This window comes from Rana temporaria, chromosome 5 (assembly GCF_905171775.1).
Source record: "Rana temporaria chromosome 5, aRanTem1.1, whole genome shotgun sequence".
NCBI lineage: Eukaryota > Metazoa > Chordata > Amphibia > Anura > Ranidae > Rana > Rana temporaria.
Window position 1 is genome coordinate 67,912,561 of NC_053493.1, and position 21,892 is coordinate 67,934,452.

General features: G+C 43.5%; 1 protein-coding gene across 3 annotated transcripts in view; it reads right to left on the reverse strand.

Annotated features, from left to right (window-relative positions):
* The window catches only part of WDR37 (WD repeat domain 37), a 233,877-nt gene that overhangs the window by 95,196 nt on the left and 116,789 nt on the right, over positions 1–21,892 (reverse strand). For all 3 annotated transcript variants that reach the window (XM_040352669.1, XM_040352668.1, XM_040352670.1), the window contains 2 exons: positions 6,727–6,823; positions 1,331–1,426 (listed from right to left, as the gene is read on the reverse strand). In XM_040352669.1, coding sequence (XP_040208603.1) covers positions 1,331–1,426; positions 6,727–6,823 — 193 coding nt within the window. The remainder of the gene's footprint in view (positions 1–1,330; positions 1,427–6,726; positions 6,824–21,892) is intronic.

Here is a 21,892-nt window from a genome sequence, read left to right on the forward strand (position 1 = left end):
GAGGCACTGCAAGACTGACAGCCACAAACATGACTCCAAGAAGAAGAGACTTGATGGGTGTTCACATCTCATTCCAACACATATCCCCAAAATTAGAGCATGGTTTCTCAATTTCAGGACAGTGGGCTGAGCCATGCAAATCATTTGTTTATGTTCCAAACAACCAAATGCACATTCAGAACCAACGTACAGTGAGCATAAAGCCCTACTCTCCACAGAAGCAATGGTTTCCATACGAAATTTCTATTTCGCTTTATTTATATTTTAGTCGACCAAAGTTTCTAACACATTTTAGTCTTCTAAAATCTAATGAGATTACGGTAGTTACATTGGAATGCATTATTTAAGCATTTCTTTAGATTTTCAAAACTCATTATATAGTCCTGGAATACAAATCTAATAACATATTACTTATGGTATTAAAGGGCAACTACTTTTGTGGGGGAAAAAATAATCAAGTAAAAATATATAAGATCCCTTTCACACTGAGGGTGTATTGCAGGCGCTCTAGCGTTAAAAATAGCGCTTGCAATCCGCCCTTAAAAAGCTGCTCCTTTGTCTCCAGTGTGAAAGCTGAGGGCTTTCACACTGGAGCCGTGCGCTAGCAGGACAGTAAAAAAAAGTCCTGCTAGCCGCATCTTCCTCCACCGATGCTGCCCATTGAAATCAATGGGACAGCACGGCTATACCGCGGGCGGTTTGTAACCCTTTCTCGGCCGCTAGTGGCCAAAATGCGCCGCAAATCTGCCAATAGCGTCGACGGTAAAAATAGTGGCGTTTTACCGCTTACGCTATGGGCGGCTCAGTATGAAAGGGGTCTTACTTGGGGCTGCCCGTGCGTTTGCGGTAAAGCACTGCTCATTTTTGCGGTGCCTTACCGCTGTTTAAGTGGCGCTTTTTTGCCGCTAGCGTGGTGCTCCTAACCCCAAAAAAGGGATTATAAACTCCTGTGCTGCGCCGCTTTCAGAAGCACTTTTCAGGCTGCCCATTTATTGCAATTAATTTCTTTATTCAGAATGAACGGCAACCCTGTGCGTCTCCCAAGAGCAGCACAATTTGGGTGCGGGAACAGATGAGATTCCCGCCCCCTGCAGCCACACACAGGGGCGTGAACCAAAGGGCAGATACTAGCTACTCCATCTGCTCAGCCTCCATCCACAGATGCATATAAACCAGTAGACCCTTCGAGTATGAAGTAGAGGTCCCAGACATTCTCTGTGCACACACTGTTATAGCTAGACAGCACCAAAATGTACAAGAGAACATCTGCACACTGACATTGCAGTTTTAGGCTCGATAACAAGATTGGCTATTCAACAAAACCATTTACCTTTTGTTTTCATTTGACCTTTATTTAATTCAGCTCCATCGATCGTCTGTCCTTCTACTACCAGGCGTTCATTCAACGTGTCTATTTCACGTCGCACTTCAATATAACAAAAACAGAAATTAGCATTCTGGAGAAACGTTTAAAATCCTTCACTGTCAGCATGTAAGTAAATGTCATATTTATAAGCAGTTTTTAATGCACAGATTTACAATTGGCTGCATTTCTAGTGGTAGAGCCACCATATTGGCACTGGACTACTCATAGCAATAGTTCATATACAAGTGCTGGTCTGAGAACCCCAAAGAGCGCTTTTGATGTCAGCACTGTACTGCTGCAAGCTTGGTGCCATCTGGCTGGGTACACCAGTACCCTCACATGCATTTTTCATTGCAGCACAACATGCACCAAACCTACCCTTAAAGTGGAAGGGCAATACTTAACTCTTACTCTTCCAAATTCTAAAGCCTATTCTATGTAGCCCTGTAAAGAAAAACATTACTATACTTACCTGTTCTGCAGCTACGACGGTGTGTAGGAATGTATAGCAGAGGCAGCCAACAGAAGCCCCATAGTAACGCTATGGGTTCCCAGCCCACTTACCTGCACATGGAGGGTGCCGCTGGAGACCGGAGCGGAGTAACTGTAGAACAGAGAAGTATAGCAATTTTTTTCTCTACAGGGCTAGATAGACGAGGCTTGGAATCTGGCTGCGAGTAGGTTTAGAGTTGTTAGATTTAAAGTGGAAGTAAAGGCAAAACCTATGTGATCCTCGGTGCCATATTCCTAATCTATAAGAAAACCGTGCGAACATTTTTATACGAGGAATGATCATAAGATTTTCATATAGTGCGTACAAAACTCCCAACAGCCAATTCAGACCTTCCAAACCAAAATTTCTGAACAAACTCTAAAATCCACACATGGATAGGGGGCAGTGTAGGACAGACATGGTGTAGGATAAATGTAGCGCACACATGGATAGGGGGCAGTATAGGACAGACATGGTGTGGGATCAATGTAGCGCACACATGGATAGGGGGCAGTGTAGGACAGACATGGTGTAGGATCAATGTAGCGCACACATGGATAGGGGGCAGTATAGGACAGACATGGTGTAGGATCAATGTAGCGCACACATGGATAGGGGGCAGTGTAGGACAGACATGGTGTGGGATCAATGTAGCGCACACATGGATAGGGGGCAGTGTAGAACAGACATAGTGTAGGATCAATGTAGCGCACACATGGATAGGGGGCAGTATAGGACAGACATGGTGTAGGATCAATGTAGCGCACGCATGGATAGGGGGCAGTGTAGGACAGACATGGTGTGGGATCAATGTAGCGCACACATGGATAGGGGGCAGTGTAGGACATACATGGTGTAGGATCAATGTAGCGCACACATGGATCCGGGGGCAGTGTAGGACAGACATGGTGTAGGATCAATGTAGCGCACACATGGATAGGGGGCAGTATAGGACAGACATGGTGTAGGATCAATGTAGCGCACGCATGGATAGGGGGCAGTGTAGGACAGACATGGTGTGGGATCAATGTAGCGCACACATGGATAGGGGGCAGTATAGGACAGACATGGTGTGGGATCAATGTAGCGCACACATGGATCGGGGGCAGTGTAGACATGGTGTGGGGACATTAATAAAATATGCCTGTCATTTTGTAATTTCTATGCTATCTGTTCTGTCCATCCTTAATAAAACATAACCAGACATGAAAGATTTATTTGAGCTATTATTCAGGCATCCTCTTAGATTCCTTTGTATTACAAAAACCTTAATTAAAGAAACAGTTCTTAGGCTTCACATACATTCCTGCCTAATTAAAATTGTTATCCGTGTGTTTAATCTTTGTCCTTGGACAGGAACCACAAAAACATTAAAACAACTTTGCCTTGATGTAGTAAAATAATTTTAAACTAAAAAATCAAAAAGGTTTTATCTGCATTGTAAAAGAAAAGTTAACCAATCATCACCCACACTACTTTGAGATTAAGAAAGAAGCACTTACCCCCTTATCAGGGTTACCAACTGTCAGCAAATTTATTGACAGCTTGTAAAAAATAAATCAGTGATTTTTTTTACAGCCGTCAGTAAATGCCCATTAGAGAAATATTATGTCAGTAAAAAGCAGTCCTTTTTTCAGACAGGTTTGTGTTGGCTCGGCAAGTGTAAGAAAAAGTCTCTTGACAGCTTGATGCAACACTAGCAACCACTGATTCAGGCAGAGTTTGGAGCCAGTTGGCATGATTACTAAAGCTCCATTCACACCTCCGCGACAACGGCGTATTTTGCCGCGAGTGTGAAACTTTTTTTTTTATTTTATTTTTTTTTAAATTCGTCCCATTGCTGTCAATGGGAGAACGCCAATGTCGCCTGAAAAAAAGGGTCCGGGACTTTTTTTCAGGCGACAGGCGTACGGCGTCTATGAAATGTGAACCATCTCCATAGACAGCAATGGGAATTCCCCCCTCTAGCGGCACAAGCGTCCGGCGTTTTGTCGCATAGATGTGAATGGAGCCTAAATAGAAGTAGGCTGGAGCCAGCAGGGGAAGGAGCAGGCAGCCACATTTGCTGATCCTGCTCCTCTAAGACTGGCTGTGGCGTGAAATCAATAGTGCTTCACCTGCCACCTCTCTGCGTAGATAGGTGGTTAGAACCCGGAGCTTGTCTGGTGTCAACAGCTCCTGAAGCCTGTGCCCACAGCTACACTACACTCTCCTGAGTAACCTATCCTGCTCTTCTGCAGCTGCAGTTCTCTATCAGGTACTATTAAGGAGGGGGATTTGGGGGTGGGAGTAGAGCACTATTCTGTGGGAAGGGGTATCCCTAGACCCAGGGCATAACACCCGAGCCCTGCACTCTGGACCCAGGGCATAACACACGAGCCCTGCAACTCAGCAGTATGGCTAATAATTTGTCATACTGCATCAACTTTCTAAATGTAAGCCAGACCAATTACCTGTTATGGGTATTGTCATTGTTTGCAGATTGTGTTTATAATGTTTAAATATGGGTGTTTCTGTTACTAATAGGAGTTCTCTAATTTTCCCAGGTTGTCAGTTAGTTTTCCATGTTCTGTCAGCAAACAATGATGCAGGAGGTTGGTAACCCTTAATGCCACGTGTATCTATAACAAGAACATCAGGCAGTAACAGATACTGACACAGATCTAAAATGAATGAGCCAAAAGCTCTCACAATCTAGAGTCATTTATTTGTTGTGATGTAAAATGTTTCACGCTGAATAGTGCTTATTCAGGTATAATCTTTGAAGTGCTGTTCAGAATTAAATGCCTTAGAGACCTATTGCTGACTCTATGTACCCTGTTTTAGCTGTCAGACTGACCGTTCAGACCCTGCCAATAATCAGAAGACATATAGTGTGTGTGTGTGTGTGTGTGTGTGTCACACACAATGTATATATACATCGCAGCTTGAAGATGGCAGGGTGTCCCTGTTTAATAATGTCATTGTAAGCTACAATTATAGTCTTGAAAAGAAACTCTAAAAAATAAAAAAAATAAAACTTATGTTATAATTATATATATAATATTTTTTGCCAATCTGTCAGCCTACAATACACAAAATAGTACACCAAATAAAAGTCACATAAGTCCTTAAAAATAAAAATTATTTAGGTAGGCTAAATTATAACATAGCATACATGGTAAAGGACCCAGCACATAGGACTCTCCTAAATTTGGCCCGAATATCCAGGCTTCAATGACCTCTGCTTACTGAAAGGTTAGGACAGCTCCCCCCATCTCCTACAATACAGGGCTGGTAACTAGTCGCTTAGGAGGTCCTACACAGATATTCGCAACAGGAAGGAGGAGGAGCCAAAAATATGAACTGAAGGAGCCCATATGAACTGCATGGTACCCTTGTATGCTATGGGTTCAGGTCAAACAAGTTTTATTTTTAAATGACCGTTACCTATAGAATTATGCTTTACATTTTTAATTTCGGAGCAGAAAGCTTTCGGAAGTTAGAATCTGCTAACATTGCTCTGAGTGAGTGAGTATCTGGGCACTGCAATATAGAGCTGCACAATTCTGGATAAAATGAGAATTATGATTTTTTTGCTTAGAATAAAGATCACGATTCTTGCAGCGTTACATCTTTCACATTATACAAAAAATTGGTCTAACTTTACGTTTTGTTTTTTTTACTTCCTTGAAGTGCATTTTTCCCAAAAAATTGCATTTGAAAGACTGCGACATAAAATATTGCAACGACCGCCATTTTATTTTCTAGAGTCCCTACTAAAAAAATTATATTATATAACGTTTGGGGGTTCCAAGTAGTTTTATAACAAAAAGTACTGAAATTATCTTGTAAGCAACAAGTGTCAAAAAAGGTTTAGTCTTTAAGTGGTTAAACTGACCTCATTTACAGACCGAAGTTCTTCTCTTCTTTGATCTCTAAAAGAACTAAAAGATACATTGTATCTCCTTTTTATCTCTCAGTGCTGTGGAATGTTGATAAACATTTTTCAGCTTTTATTTTTGAGTGGGAATGTTTGACCATTCTTCCAGAAGCGCATTTGTGAGGTCAGGCACTGATGTTGGAGAGAGGGCCTGGCTCACAGTCTCTGCTTTAATTCACTCCAAAGGTGTTCTTTTGGGTTGAAGTTAGGACTTTGTGCAGGCCAGTCAAGTTCCTCCACTCCAAACTTGCTCGTCCATATCTTTATGGACCTTGATTTGTGCACTTGTCCAATATATTTGGTGATTATGGTGTCGGTTGTTTTTCAGGGGTTGGGATTGGCCTCTTAGTCCCAGTGAAGGCAACTCTTAACGTGTCAGCATACCAAGACATTTTGGACAATTTCATGCTCCCAACTTTGTGGGAACCGTTTGGGGATGGTCCCTTCTTGTTCCAAGTTGACTGTGCACCAGTGCACAAAGCAAGGTCCATAAAGACATGGATGAGTGAGTTTGGGGTGGAGGACTTGACTGGCCTGCACGGAGTCCTGATTTTGACCCGATCGAACACCTTTGAGATGAATTAGATTGAAGACTGCAAGCCAGCCCTTCTCGTACACATCAGTGCTTGATCTCACAAATGCACCTCTTCAAAAATGGTCAAATCTTCCAACAGACACTCTAAACCTTGTGGACAGCCTTTCCAGAAGAGTTAAAGCCGTTACAGCTGTGAAAGGGTGGGCCAATTCAAAACAATACAGACTAAGACGGGGATGTCATTAAAGTTCATGTGTATGTATGTAAAGGCAGGTGTCCCAATACACTTGGTAATATAGTGCAAGTAGGCACATCAGACACTTTATCATGCCACAGATTTATTTATGTCAAACCAGGAAAGAGTCTAGTTTCCACAACTTTGTGATCAGCCGCACTCATGCAGTACTTACATTCCAAGTTCTCAATATAAAGGTTCTCAAATTCCCTTTCTATTTGTCCAAAAAGATCCATGAGTGTATTGCGCACAGAAGATGGCAGCTTGGAATCCTACATAGGAAAAACAAAAAGGTAGAAAATAAGAATTTTACTCACTGCAAGTTTGATAATGCTGTCAAAATTATTTAAAAATAAATTGACAATACAAGTATAACATACAGTCCTGATCAAAAGTTTAAGACCATTTGAAAAATGGCAAAAAATCATATTTTACATTGTTGGATCTTAACAAGGTTCCAAGTAGAGCTTCAACATGCAACAAGAAGAAATAAGAGTGAGACAAAACATTTTTTGAGCAGTCAATTAATGAAAACAACAAATAAACTGAAACAGGCTGTTTTTCAGCTGATCAAAAGTTTAGGACCACATGCATTTAAAAGGCCAAATCTGTGCAAAGATGTGGATTCATTGTCATTTTCTGTCAGGTAGTCACATGTTGTGATGGCAAAGGCAAAAAAACTCTCCCGTTTTGAACGTGGTCGGGTGGCTGAACTGCATAAGCAGGGTCTCTCATCAAGACACTGGATGATCCTCGACCCAAATTAAGGCCCTTACTGGTGCTGACTGCAGCCCCATAACCATCAGACGGCATCTGAGACTGAAGGGCTTCAAAAACAAAAAACTTCTTTAAAAACCTTGTCTCCTTGAACGCCACAGAACTGCTCGTTTGGACTTTGCAAGAGAGCACCAAACATGGTGCATCAATGGTCCTGATGGTTTCCAACAATACTGGCATGACAAGCAGATCCCACCTGAGATGTTTTCTACGCGCCACAGTGGAGGGGGCACCATAATGGTCTGGGGTGCTTTTTCCTTCAGTGGAACAATGGAGCTTCAGGAAGTGCAGGGGCGTCAAACGGCCGCTGGCTATGTCCAGATGTTGCAGAGAGCCTTCCTCATGACTGAGGGCCCTCGTCTGTGTGGTAACGACTGGGTTTTTCAACAGGACAACGCTACAGTACACAATGCCCGCAGGACAATGGACTTCTTCCAGGAGAATAACATCACTCTTTTGGCCCATCCTGCGTGTTCCCCTGATCTAAATCCAATTGAAAACCTTTGGGGATGGATGGCAAGGGAAGTTTACAAAAATGGACAACAGTTCCAGACAGTAGATGGCCTTCGTACGGCTGTCTTCACCACTTGGAGAAATGTTCCCACTCACCTCATGGAAACGCGAGGCGAGGCATCAAGCATGCCGAAACACATTTTTGAAGTGATCAACAATAACGGAGGAGCTACTCATTACTGAGTTCATGTTTGGAAGTTGGATTTCTGTTTTGGGGGGGTTAGTTTATTTTTGGAGGTGTGGTCCTAAACTTTTGATCAGCTGAAAAACAGCCTATTTTAGTTTGTTATTTTCAATTAATTAAATGCTCAAAAAATGTGTTGTCTCACTCTCATTTCTTCTTGTTGCATGTTGAAGCTCTACTTGGAACCTTGTTAACCAGTTGGTAACCGCCCTATAGCCAAAATACGGCTACAGAGCGGTTCCTGTACTCTAGGAGGGCGTCAATGTACGTCCTCCCAGAGACTGCGTTGTGCGCGCCCGAGCGGGCGCGCACACGCGATCGCCGGTGCTCGCCGGGTCTACGGGACCCGCAGCAACAGCACTCGCGGTAAGGAGCCAATGGAAGCGGCTCCTTACCACGTGATCGCGCCGTCCAATGACGGCGCGATCACTTGTAAACAAACCGGCGTCATGTAATGACGCCGGTTCCTCCCTCTCCTCTCTGTACCGTTCGGTACAGTGTGAGAGGAGAGGGAGGGGGGGGGATCGGGCGGCAGCAGCAGCCGCCGCACTGTGGGCTGGATCTGTGACAATTGCAGTCACAGATCCAGCCATCCCTGCGCAATACTCTGCAGTAAAAAAAAAATAATGATGAGTGCAATACTCTGCAATACCCCACCCCATACTCTGCAATACCCCACCCCATACTCTGCAATACCCCACCCCATACTCTGCAATACCCACCCTGGGGGGGTGGGTATTGCAGAGTATGGGGTGGGGTATTGCAGAGTATGGGGTGGGGTATTGCAGAGTATGGGGTGGGGTATTGCAGAGTATTGCACTCATCATTTTTTTTATTTTACTCTGCAATACCCACCCCCCCATACTCTGCAATACCCACCCACCCATACTCTGCAATACCCACCCCCCCATACTCTGCAATACCCACCCCCCCATACTCTGCAATACCCCCCCCCATACTCTGCAATACCCCCCCCATACTCTGCAATACCCCCCCCCATACTCTGCAATACCCCCCCAATACTCCGCAATACCCTCAATACTCCAATACCTTGCAATACGTCGCCTATGGGGATTTTTAAGTAGCAACGTTTGGCGCAATTTCACGAGCGTGTGCAATTTTGAAGGGTGACATGTTGGGTATCTATTTACTCGGCGTAACTTCATCTTTCATATTATGCAAAAACATTGGGCTAACTTTACTGTTTTTTTTTTTTTTTAAGCACAAAACTGTTTTTTTTTTAAAAACACGCGTTCAAAAAATTGCTGCGAAAATACCGTGCAAGATAAAAAGTTGCAACAACCGCCATTGTATTCTCTAGGGTCTTTGAAAAAAAAGCATATATAATGTTTTGGGTTTCTATGTAATTTTTTTAGCAAATAAATGATGATTTTTACATGTAGGAGAGAAATGTCAGAATTGGCCTGGGTGCTCCAGAACGCCTGATGGTGCTCCCTGCATGTTGGGCCTCTCTATGTGGCCACGCTGTGTAAAAGTCGCACACATGTGGTATCGCTATACTCGGGAGGAATAGCAGAATGTGTTTTGGGGTGTAATTTGTAGTATGCATATGCTGTGTGTGAGAAATAACCTGCTAATATGACAGAAACTAGATTTTTTTTTTTTTTTTTACAGAATTTTCAGTCTTTTTTCTTTTATAGCGCAAAAATTAAAAACCGCAGAGGTGATCAAATACCACCAAAAGAAAGCTCTATTTGTGGGAAAAAAAGGACAAAAATTTCAGATGGGTACAATGTTGTATGACTGAGTAATTGTCATTCAAATTGTGAGAGCACCGAAAGCTGAAAATTGGTCTGGTGATTAAGGGGGTTTTCGTGCCCAGTGGTCAAGTGGTTAAGATCCAACAATGTAAAATATGATTTTTTGCCATTTTTCACGTGGTCTTAAACTTTTGATCAGGACTGTATTTAGGGAGGGACAGTAGACACCACCATGTTATTCTCAATTCATATATTTGTGATATATATTTCTGAAGGTGTTCATATATTTGTCAAGTGTGCCCAAGCAAATGTAGGGAATGGACAGTCCTATAAATATGTAAATATATGAAAAAGATCAGCTTGATACAAATCTCATCAATGTTTTAAAAACAGTTTTCCTATGCATAGTTTGTAATTCTACATTCACATGGAGGCAAGACTTATTTGCATTTCCTGAGTGCTCACATGTGACTATGTGAGTGTGCTCAGTCCAGAAATAGAGGACAGCCAATCATTACCGGACGTGCCCTTCCCCACAAAGTTGTGAATGTGGGTGGGCTTTAAAACCTGGTTATAGCTTAAATTAAAAACAGAAGCCGAAGAATCCAAACTATGTATGAATGGAGGGTGGGCGAATGATTGATAGCTCTGTCCCCTCCATTCATAGATCCTGTTTCCACTTTAAGAAGCTGCAGTACAGCTTCTGTGAATGGTGAAGCTGGGCAGACATAGTCCAGCTCTCTTGATTAGCGCCTGTCACAGCCCCTTGGGGTTATATTAAACCTCAACCCCCACCACAGTGCGGCGTACTAATGTTAAGTATGGCCGTCGTTCCCGCATCGAAATTTGAAAAAGTTATGTCGTTTGCGCAAGTCGTCCGTGAATGGGGCTGGACGTCATTTACGTTCACGTCGAAACCAATGACGTCCTTGCGGCGTACTTTGGAGCAATGCACACTGGGAAATTCCACGGACGGCGCATGTGCCGCTCGGCAAAAACGTCAATCACGTCGGGTCACAGTAGATTTAAATAAAACACGCCTCCCTGATCCAAATTTGAATTAGGCGGGCTTACGCCGGCCGATTTACGCTACGCCGCCGCAACTTACAGAGCAAGTGCTTTGAGAATACCGCACTTGCCCGTCAAAGCTGCAAAGGCGTAACGTAAAGCGGATAAGTTACGCCCGCACAAAATTACGCCGCTGACTGTGAATCTGGCCCACAGTAATCACAACTCCTTGATTAGTCACCACAGTGAGAAATCTCCCACTACTGTGGTGATCAGGAAACAGACAACCAGGAAGTGCCCATAACAGAGGAATTACAGCAACATCAAAGCAAAAACGGACATGAAACCAGGACTGCAGTAAGGTAAAGGAAGCTATTTAGCTTAAAAAAAAAAAAAAAATCCTTTAGTGACCCTTTAAGTGAGTTGCATGCAATTTTGTGCATCGCGTAGGACCAGCCCATTCAATTTCCTGCTACTTTTCAGGTCACAAGCTTCACACGATTTATAAAAGCCTGGTTTGCACTCCTGTTGCAGCACAATCACAATTCATTTGGGGTGCCATTGAAGAATAAGGGCACGCAAAAGTACATCACGCATTCTGTGGTGATTTGAGAGTTGCAAGGTTCAACCTTAGGCTTTAAGGCAGGGGGTGCCTAACCTTTTGAAGAGTGAAGGCCACTTAAGTGACTTGGTAACCGGTCGTGGGTCACAATGAGCAGAGCGGGCAGACGACAGGTCCATGTCCACTCTGAATATATAGCGTAGACCAAAACAGCCCTCTTGACTCTATGGGCCCTCTGATCCCACCTAGAGGGAAGGGGACGGATCCCCTTCTGTTTTTCTTTTTTTAGCAGATTGGTTTGGAGGCAGGCGGTGTAAATGGACGCATGTCAGTTTACATCTGCCACTCCATAGAGGTCTACCTAAAGTCCATTGGTCTGATCGTGTGAAAGGGGCCTAAGGCTTTACCCGCACCGCAGTGCACCTGTGGCATTCCTGCGCGTTAGCCATAGACTTCTACAATATTCTGCAGGTGTGGTAACACTTTCTGAAAGAGCACTAAACCTGCAGGTAATAAACAGAAGTCTTTGGCTCAATGCAGGTAACATGCATGTGTACCTGCAGATCAGTTTGAAAGTAGCCCAGTAACCACTGCAGAATAGATATGCCCATATATACAGTGTTATGTTAGAATATAAAACGGATTAATAATAATAAACTTCTATTTAGGAATCTCCCTTGCTACAGGTATTGCCAGCTGTTGCTGTTCCGGGCATTTGGTATCACTTAGCCTGTGACAGGTGCGGCACTATACAGGAAGAATCGGCTTATTCCTGTATAGAAATAAGCCTCCGCAGCCGTGCTTCCTCTCTATTCAGAACACTAATGCTCTGGGATGGCAGGTCGACTTTCCGGTCTGCCATCCCAGAGCAGGAGATTGCGGGTCACATCAGATGGCGCTGCGGATCACATGCGGCCCGCGGGCCAGCAGTTGGGCACCCCTGCTTTAAGGAAAATGTTACAACTCAAAATACATACTTACTATAATGAAACTACATTTTCCTTTTAAATTATCTTAACCACTGGGCACTTAAACCCCCTTAATAACCAGACCAATTTTCAACTTTCGGTGCTCTCACATTTTGAATGACAATTACTCAGTCATACAACACTGTACCCAAATGAAATTTTTGTCCTTTTTTTCCCACAAATGGAGCTTTCTTTTGGTGGTATTTAATCACCATTGGGTTGTTTATTTTTTGCGCTATAAAAGAAAAAAGACTGAAAATTCTGTAAAAAATGTAATCTTTGTTTCGGTTATAAAATTTAGCAAATTTGTAATTTTTCTTCATACATTTTGGCCAAAAATGTATACTGCTACATATCTTTGGTAAAAATAATTACAAATGTGTGATTATTATTTGGTCTTTGTGAAAGTTATAGCGTCCACAAGCTACAGTGCCAATATCTGAAAATTGTGCGGGGGTATTGCAGAGTATTGCGCAGGGGGTATTGCAGAGTATTGCGCAGGGGGGATTGCAGACTATTGCGCAGGGGGGATTGCAGACTATTGCGCAGGGGGGATTGCAGACTATTGCGCAGGGGGGATTGCAGACTATTGCGCAGGGGGGATTGCAGACTATTGCGCAGGGGGGATTGCAGACTATTGCGCAGGGGGGATTGCAGACTATTGCGCAGGGGGGATTGCAGACTATTGCGCAGGGGGGATTGCAGACTATTGCGCAGGGGGGATTGCAGACTATTGCGCAGGGGGGATTGCAGACTATTGCGCAGGGGGGATTGCAGACTATTGCGCAGGGGGGATTGCAGACTATTGCGCAGGGGGGATTGCAGACTATTGCGCAGGGGGGATTGCAGACTATTGCGCAGGGGGGATTGCAGACTATTGCGCAGGGGGGATTGCAGACTATTGCGCAGGGGGGATTGCAGACTATTGCGCAGGGGGGATTGCAGACTATTGCGCAGGGGGGATTGCAGACTATTGCGCAGGGGGGATTGCAGACTATTGCGCAGGGGGATTGCAGAGTATTGCGCAGGGGGTATTGCAGAGTATTGCGCAGGGGGTATTGCAGAGTATTGCGCAGGGGGTATTGCAGAGTATTGCGCAGGGGGTATTGCAGAGTATTGCGCAGGGGGTATTGCAGAGTATTGCAGAGTATTGCGCAGGGGAAGAATGTGGGGTAATTACGAGTACAGTGGAATTTTGGATTACAAGCATAATCCGTTTCAGGAAAGCGAGTTTCCCCATAGAAGTCAATGGAAACAAAGATAATTTGTTCCGCATCGACTTCTATGGCATGCAATACCGCATGTGGCCAGAGGTGGGAGGGTGCTAGAGAGTCTTGGAAATACTTAGAGACAACTCGGCTGATCTCGGAAACACTCAGGAACAGAGTATTTCCGAGTGTTTACAAGTATTTCCAAACGGCTCTGAACCATTTTGGGTGTCACCAGCACCACTGCACCTCTGGCCAAATGCGGTACTGCACACCCCATTAGCTTGAATTCTGCTTGTTTCGCGACACAACAACACTCGCAAACCGAGTCAGGATTTTTCAAAATGCTTGTTAACCGCGTTACTCGTAAACTGTATTTAGGAACAAAAGAAGGAGAAACAGAGGGAGCTACATAACAAACGATAAACAGGCAAAGCAATGAATGCTCGAACTGGGATTCTAACTTTTGCCCCTCTCCAGTCTTCTATTTCCCCCCCCTCTCTTTCTCTTTGTATCTCCCCAGAAAGGCACATAGAACTTTCCCTATAAATGTACTTCTTTGTACCGCCATGACCACGTGAGTGGAGGCAGAGATTACATAGGACTATAGCAAGATTTATACATCACACTTGAAGAATGTACTAAATGCCTTATAATACAACTAAAGAATTAGTAATTAATACTTTCCCCAACCTCCTCCTCTACAGAATGTTCCCTATTCTTTACAACATTTAAAGGGATTAGTGATTTCTATGGATTCAGCGCTAAAGGAAATGGATAAAATTGCATCTAATAAAAGAATAAAATAAAATCTAAAGCCGAATGTACACATTAGTCTAGCTTTTACATCATTCGATCACTTAGCCTAATTTCACATCCGATTGAGATTTTGCTCTATAAAAGCAGACTATGCAGGGCCAAAACACAAGAGTACTGCTACATAGCTTGAAAGCAGCAGAGATTTCGTAAAAGACGACATCTTAAATTTAGTTGTCCTTCAAATAAATGCTGCAGCCGTGCAAGTCAACGTGTCCGAGTGCCACTGCCCTGTGAGCCACCCCATGACCACCAGATGCAGCTGAAGATCATAGGAAATAAATACATTCATCCTAGCAGCACTCAATCTAGTGCCCATAATGCTGTATTTTCCAGATTTATGCAGAAGAGCGTAAAATCGGGAAAATACAGCATTATGGGCACTAGACAGTCATAGGATAAACCAGGGCTCGACAAATCCCGGTCGCCATGGCGACTAGAAATAGTGTCCTGGCGACTTCTTTTTTGAGATCTGGTGGTGGCCGTTGGTATTACAAGTTAAGCATTATAAGTTAAACAGCAATTCTAATGTAATTTTTCACTATTTTCACTGCCATCTTCTTCCCTCTAATTAGAACCCCCAAACATTATATATATTTTTTATCCCAACACCCTAGAGAATAAAATGCCGATCGATGCAATACTTTGTCTCGCCGTATGTGCGCAGCGGTCTTACAAGCGCACTTTTTTGGGAAAAAATTACACTTTTTTTAATTAAAAAATAAGACAACAGTAAAGTTATCCCCATTTTTTTTAATATTTTGAAAGATAATGTTACGCCGAGTAAATTCATACCCAACATGTCACGCTTCAAAATTGCGTCCGCTAGTGGAATGCCGACAAACTTTTACCCTTTAAAATCTTCATAGACGACGTTTAAAAAAATCTACAGGTTGCATGTTTTGAGTAACAGAGGAGGTCTAGTGCTAGAATTATTGCTCTCGCTCTACCAATCGCGGTGATACCTCACATGTGTGGTTTGAACACCATTTACATATGCGGGCGCTGCTCACGTATGTGTTCGCTTCTGCGCGCAAGCTCGTCGGGACGGGGTACGTTTTCTGGCTCCTAACTTTTTTAGCTAACTCCTAGATTCCAAGCAAATTTGTCAAACCCTGGGATAAACTGTCTCTGATGTTAACCCCTTTCCAGCCAGTGTCATTAGTACAGCAACAGGGCACATTTTTACCACTGATCACTGTCACTGGTTCCCAGTGTCAGCGTCGGATTTGTCTGCCGCAATATCACAGTCCTTCCTGCTACAGGTCGCTGATCGCCGCCATTACTAGTAAAAAAAAAAAATCAATATACGCTTACAGGGATTTTTTTACCAAAAATATGTAGCAGGATACATATTGGCCTTAACTGATGTAGAAATTAGATTCTTTTTTTTATTGGATGTGTTTTATAGCAGAAAGTAACAATTTAAACAATATTTGTGTGTTTTTTCCAAAAATTGTCTTTCTTCTGTTTATAGTGCAAAAAAAATAAAAATAAACCCCAGGAGGTGATCAAATGCCAACAAAAGAAAGCTCTATTTTGTGGGAACAAAACGACATACATTTTTTTGGTTAGAGGGCCGCAGGACCGCGCAATTGTCAGATAAATTAACGCAGTGCCGTATCGCAAAAAATGGCCCGGTCATGAGGGGGGAGTAAATCTTCCAGAGTTGAAGTGGTTAAAAGGTGTTAGCTAGAGCTTAAAGCGGAGTTCCACCCAAAAATGAAACTTCCGCTTTTTGGAACCCTCCCCCCCTCCGGTGTCACATTTGGCACCTTTCAGGGGGGAGAGGGTGCAGATACCTGGCTAAGAGGTATTTGCACCCACTTCCGGGCATAGACTCCCGTGTCACGCCCCCCATCCCCCTTGTCTCCTGGGAAACACACTGGTCCCAGGAGAGAGCAGGGACCAGTGAGGGCGCGCCATGCTACTCGCGCATGTGCAGTAGGGAACTGGGCAGTGAAGCTGCAACACCGCACTTCCTGATTCCCTCACCAAGGATGGCGGCGGGGCAGCCGAGACAAGCGGGTGTGCTGGACAGGTTAAGTGTCCATTTTTAAAAAAAAGTCACCAGCGGCAGTATTTGTAGCTGCTGGCTTTTAAAAAAAAAAATTGGGTGGACCTCCACTTTAATGCATCTAAATCTGCTAGTACATCTAGCACTCTCCTCACCCCAGACTGACAACGCTGCTGTCCAAAGGTGTCTCTGTTGCTCCTGCATCCAGAGTGGGGGCTCCAATACTGGCCAGATCACCAGGGATAGACAGAGGGAAAAAGTGCCTAAAATGTGCAGCCACCACATCTAATGATTGGTAAATCCCAATCTAGCCACATAATTCAATGCAAAGACGAATCGACTTAGGAAAGCAATGCATTGCAGCAGAAGTGGTCTTTAAACATGCAGTAATGTGGCAGGAAATGATCGACTGGAGGGAGATCAATAAACTGTGTGTGTCAACATTCATTACATCTTACTTAGTCTATAGTACGCTGTCAGTGCGGGGACCATGGCTGCAGTTTATAAATGCTTCAATAATTACTATGGATGCATTATTTAAAATGATTTCTTAAAAACAAAACTCATAGAACAACATTTCCCTCCAGCGAACACCTGTGATCATAATTCAAGAGTTGACAATGCAATGCTCACAGCATTACAGCAGGTGGGCTTATTTAAAGCGGAAGTAAACCCATCAATTTGATAGTTTCAAAAAACAGTTAACATTCCGGCATGCCGGAAATGCTAGCTGTTGCATTTGCTTGTGCTCTCAACCAAACTGTCAAACCATCCAATGGCTGGTTTCATAATGGATCACATGTGCAGCATCATGGCAGTTGCAGATTAAACAGAGGCCAAGATGGCAGCTTCCTTGGCTGAAAACAATAGGAGGGTTTACTTCCACTTTAATAAAGTAATGGGAACAACAATGACATTATAAGTAATGCCGGCCATAGATGGTTCGAATCTCTGTCAGTTGAGCAGGGACCAACCAATTATGGATCCATGTATGGCAGAGCGGCACGATTCTGGCTAAAATGAGAATCACAATTTTTTTGCTTAGAATAAAGTTCACGGTTCTCGCGGCGTAAAACCTTTCACATAATACACAAAAACGTAGGCTAACTTTGAGGGGTGCAACGGATCAAAAAAAAAACTTACGGTTCGAGACGTTTCTCGGATCGGATAATTTTTCCGAAAAAAAAAAAAAATGTCGTAAGGTGGCTCAAGCACTTTCAGCATGGGTTTAAAGCCCTTGTTTTGCACAACCAAAAATGGCCTCGTGTCTGCACCTGTAAACACACCGATAGCGTTTGTGATGGCTTAAGCCCGGTCTGATTGTGCAACAAGGGGTTGCTTAACTGCTGCGGTGATAAGCGGTTGTTGAGCAGCTTTCGTTTTCACTCCTGTCAGTGAAACACCGGGGTTATGTCACTTAAAAAAGCATGGCCATGCTTGATGTGTTCCCCGGTCATATAGCTTTCTTGTGCCACAGTGCCTACACGCCATCACGGTTTTATCCACTAACCTTTTTCCTTCTTCATTATATTTGACAGGGAAGCCAAAATGCTCCCATACAGGGGATTTAAATGACGCGGGGCGTTTAAGCTCCTCTGTTCTTCCGCTCGCCATGACCACGCTGTGTGTGCACTGAACATGCGCACAACTTTTTTTTTCAGAAATCAATCCGCGGATCGTGTGTGCGGTTCGGATCAATATCTTCGGTTCGGATCACGGATCAATGAAGACCCGTTGCAGCACAATATTTGCACCCACTTCCATGCATAAAGTCTGTGGGTAGTGCGTCACTTCCGGGTCATCTCTCTCTCTCCCTCCCCCCCCCCGGTGTGTTCTGGGAAACACACGGCTCCCAGAACATAATGGTGACCAGTGAAAGACGAGCATTGCTGCTCGCGCATGCGCAGTAGGGAACCCGGGAAGTGAAGCCGTGCAACGCTTCACTTCCTTATTCCCTCACCGGGGATGGTGGTGGGGGCAGCCGAGAGATGAGCAATCGCTCGTCTTCTGCTGCCGACGTCGCTGGACTCCAGGACAGGTAAGTGTCCTAATATTAAAAGTCAGCAGCTGCAGTATTTGTAGCTGCTGGCTTTTAATATTTTTTTTATACGGCGGAGCTCCGCTTTAAGGAATACTAAAGGCTGAGACTTGTTTGCATGGAGATAATCATTTTAAATAGAATGTATTTCCTGATACGTAAACAAATAATGCGCCGGGAGAACACAATAGCTCCATGGGAGGGATTCCCTCATCAACACTGGCTGTGTTGATGGGGGGGGGGTGGGGGAAATCGAGCAAATTTTCTTTCCTGCAACCCGTGGTTGATCGCACAAAGAAGATCGCACAATCTATGGCCTGCCTTACAGCAACCAGACTGCAGCTTGTTTTTAAAAAAATATGCTAAATCCGTTAATTGGTCACTACGGACTACTATACTGTCAATATACTGACACATAAGACAGAGGTAAATAAATCTGCTTAAAATGTAATTTAAAGGTAACCGGGGAGAACAAAAATAAAAATTCCTATCCAGGAGTGGTCCAAGGTGGAGCAGGGGGCCGATATCTTTATCTTGCAGAGTGAGAAATTTAAAGATTGCTAAATCTCCTTCTAAAAATGACAGCTGCTCGACTGTCTGGTTTCGATATTTGCAGAAGAAAGTATGTCATCAGAACTGCTCGGTAAGCAGAGTTTTTATATAGTCAGCGTGAAAGACACGCGCCATTTCTGGCTGCATAGGGTCCCTATCATCAGGAAATAGTGACACTGCATCTGTGAAATTGTGCAACCAGTTTTAATCACTACAGGGCTCAAAACAAGTTCTGATCAACATATGGCGTTCATCTGGAAAATCATCTTCTTAGTTTCCATCATTTCCATGTCACGTACCCAGAACAAGCATGCAGCAAGTGAAGCCAGAGTCAAGTCCCTTTTTTCAGGGACCATGAGACCCTAAATTCAGTACAACAGGGAACCAGTATTTTTTGATGGTAAAAAGGTCAAAAGGCGCACTCTAAGCGAAATTGATGCACACAGAGAACAGTGCCTACCTGCAAGCTCACTAGCGGGCTGGTAAAATATGTCATGACTTTGGCGTTAAATACTGGGGTTATGGCAGCAGCTGGCTGCCATAACCCCGGTATTTTCTTTTTCCTTAGGCGCCGGTCTTTCAGATAAAAGTGATCCCTGCAGCAGATTCACCACAGGATTACTTTTAGAAGTGGCACGAGAGGTGCCAACCCCCCCCCCCCCCCTCAGGTTTATGTAGCCGATTGCCGAGCCTGGGAACCATCCGACACCGGCAGTCAGCTTGCCATAGAGTCAAGCGATGGCAAGATGGCATACATCACTTGGTGTTCTGTCAAAAGAGGCAACTCGTCAAAATCTCAACTTGCGTCACTTCCACTCTCCAGCAGCAGTAATTGCAGATTTCAACGACTTGGCTGTTTTGACAGAACACCGTCACTGTATACCCTACGGTACATGACGAGTTGGCTGTTTTGACAGAACACTGGCTAAGGAGTAAAAAAGTTGTCACTGTCTTGGAGGCGGCCATGTTGTTGGTTACTAGCAGACGGACTAACAATGTCCACTCATATGGTGTACCATAGTGTATACGGTGTTCTGTGAAAACAGCCAAGTCATCGAAATCTGCAATTACTGCTGCTGGCGAGTCACCAAAAGTGACGTGGTCGAAAATTTGGGCGAGTTGGTTGTTTGGACAGATCACCGGTTCACAAACCATGTAAACATGCTCATTTTTTTTTCTTATTAAAAGTAAAAGATTAAAAAAAAAAAAAAAAATAGATGTTTATTTTCCTTGCGATAACAATAAAAGCGATTAAAACATTTTTTTTTTTTTGAAGGGACATAAAATGTAAATAACTGGAGAAAAAAAAAATATAAAAATATAAAATATATATATATATATATATATATATATATAATATTTTAGGGTTGTACCGATACCAGTATCGGTACCGATACCGAGTATTTGTGGGAGTACTTGTACTCCCGCAAATGCCCCCGATGCCTGAATAGAATACTTGCCCCCCCCCCCCCGCATACCGCAAAGCCACCGCTGCCGCATTAATCAGCGTGCGGGGAACATTACAGGCAGCTTTCGTTTGAATAGCTGTCCATTCCTTGCCGCGCCGTGTATAGACACTCCCCCTTGCTCGGGATTGGACAGATCCATCCAATCCCGAGCAAGGGGGAGTGTCTATACACGGCGCGGCAAGGAATGGACAGCTATTCAAACGAAAGTTGCCTGTAATGTTCCCCGCACGCTGATTAATGCGGCAGCGGCGGCGGCATCATCATCTACTAAGTATGGGGGACATGGCTGGATATATGTGGGGGGACATGGCTGCAATATATGTGGGGGGACATGGCTGCAATATATGTGGGGGGACATGGCTGCAATATATGTGGGGGGGACATGCCTGCAATATATGTGGGGGGACATGGCTGGATATATGGGGGGGGACATGGCTGGATATATGTGGGGGGACATGGCTGGATATATGGGGGGGGGACATGGCTGGATATATGGGGGGGGGGACATGGCTGCAATATGTGGGGGGACATGGCTGCAATATGTGGGGGGACATGGCTGCAATATGTGGGGGGACATGGCTGCATTTGGGGACACATTTAAAAAAAAAAAAGTATCGGTATTCGGTATCGGCGAGTACATGAAAAAAAGTATCGGTACTTGTACTCGGTCCTAAAAAAGTGGTATCGGGACAACCCCAATATATATATATATATATATATATATATATATATATATATATATATATATATATATATATATATATATATATATATATATATATATATATATATATAATATCCGCTGAAGAAGTTCCGCCCTTAGGGACGCAACGTTCGGATGTACTATTTTTGCGGAAAGCACTATGATCTGTTATTCTTTTTACATGATATGACACATTTCTCATTGGATCCTCCTGTGAGCCTGCCTGTCTGTCCTGTGACTCCTTATATTGGAATACAAGTCTGGATTTTACCCATATGGGAAAGTGCTTTTGACCCTTTTTCTTATCTGAGGGTCCATTTTGTGAGGTGAGCGGCCATTTTCAATACTGGTGGAGGTCTCTCACTATATTCCACGTTTACCATCTGCATGTACCAACTATAAGTCACGTTTGAAGATCACTTGGATGATTTCTTGATTTATGGACTTTGATTAGCGCTGCACTCTCTCTTTTATATTTACTATAGGAATTTTTTTGAAATAGACTCCTAGTGTTCAGCTGCTTAGTATTAGGGTTTTTATTGCGCTGATTTGTCTTCTGTATATAAATATATATATATATATATATATATATATATATATATATATATATATATATATATATATATATATAAAATATATATATATATAAAGCAACCCAGTCCTTGCGTGCAGTAGTGAATGCACACGCAAGTCACGCCCATATATGTAAACGGTGTTTGCACCACACGTGAGGCGAATGTCTGAGTGAGAGCAATAATTCTAGCAACAATGTTCGACCTCCTCTGTAATTGTAAACTGGTAACCT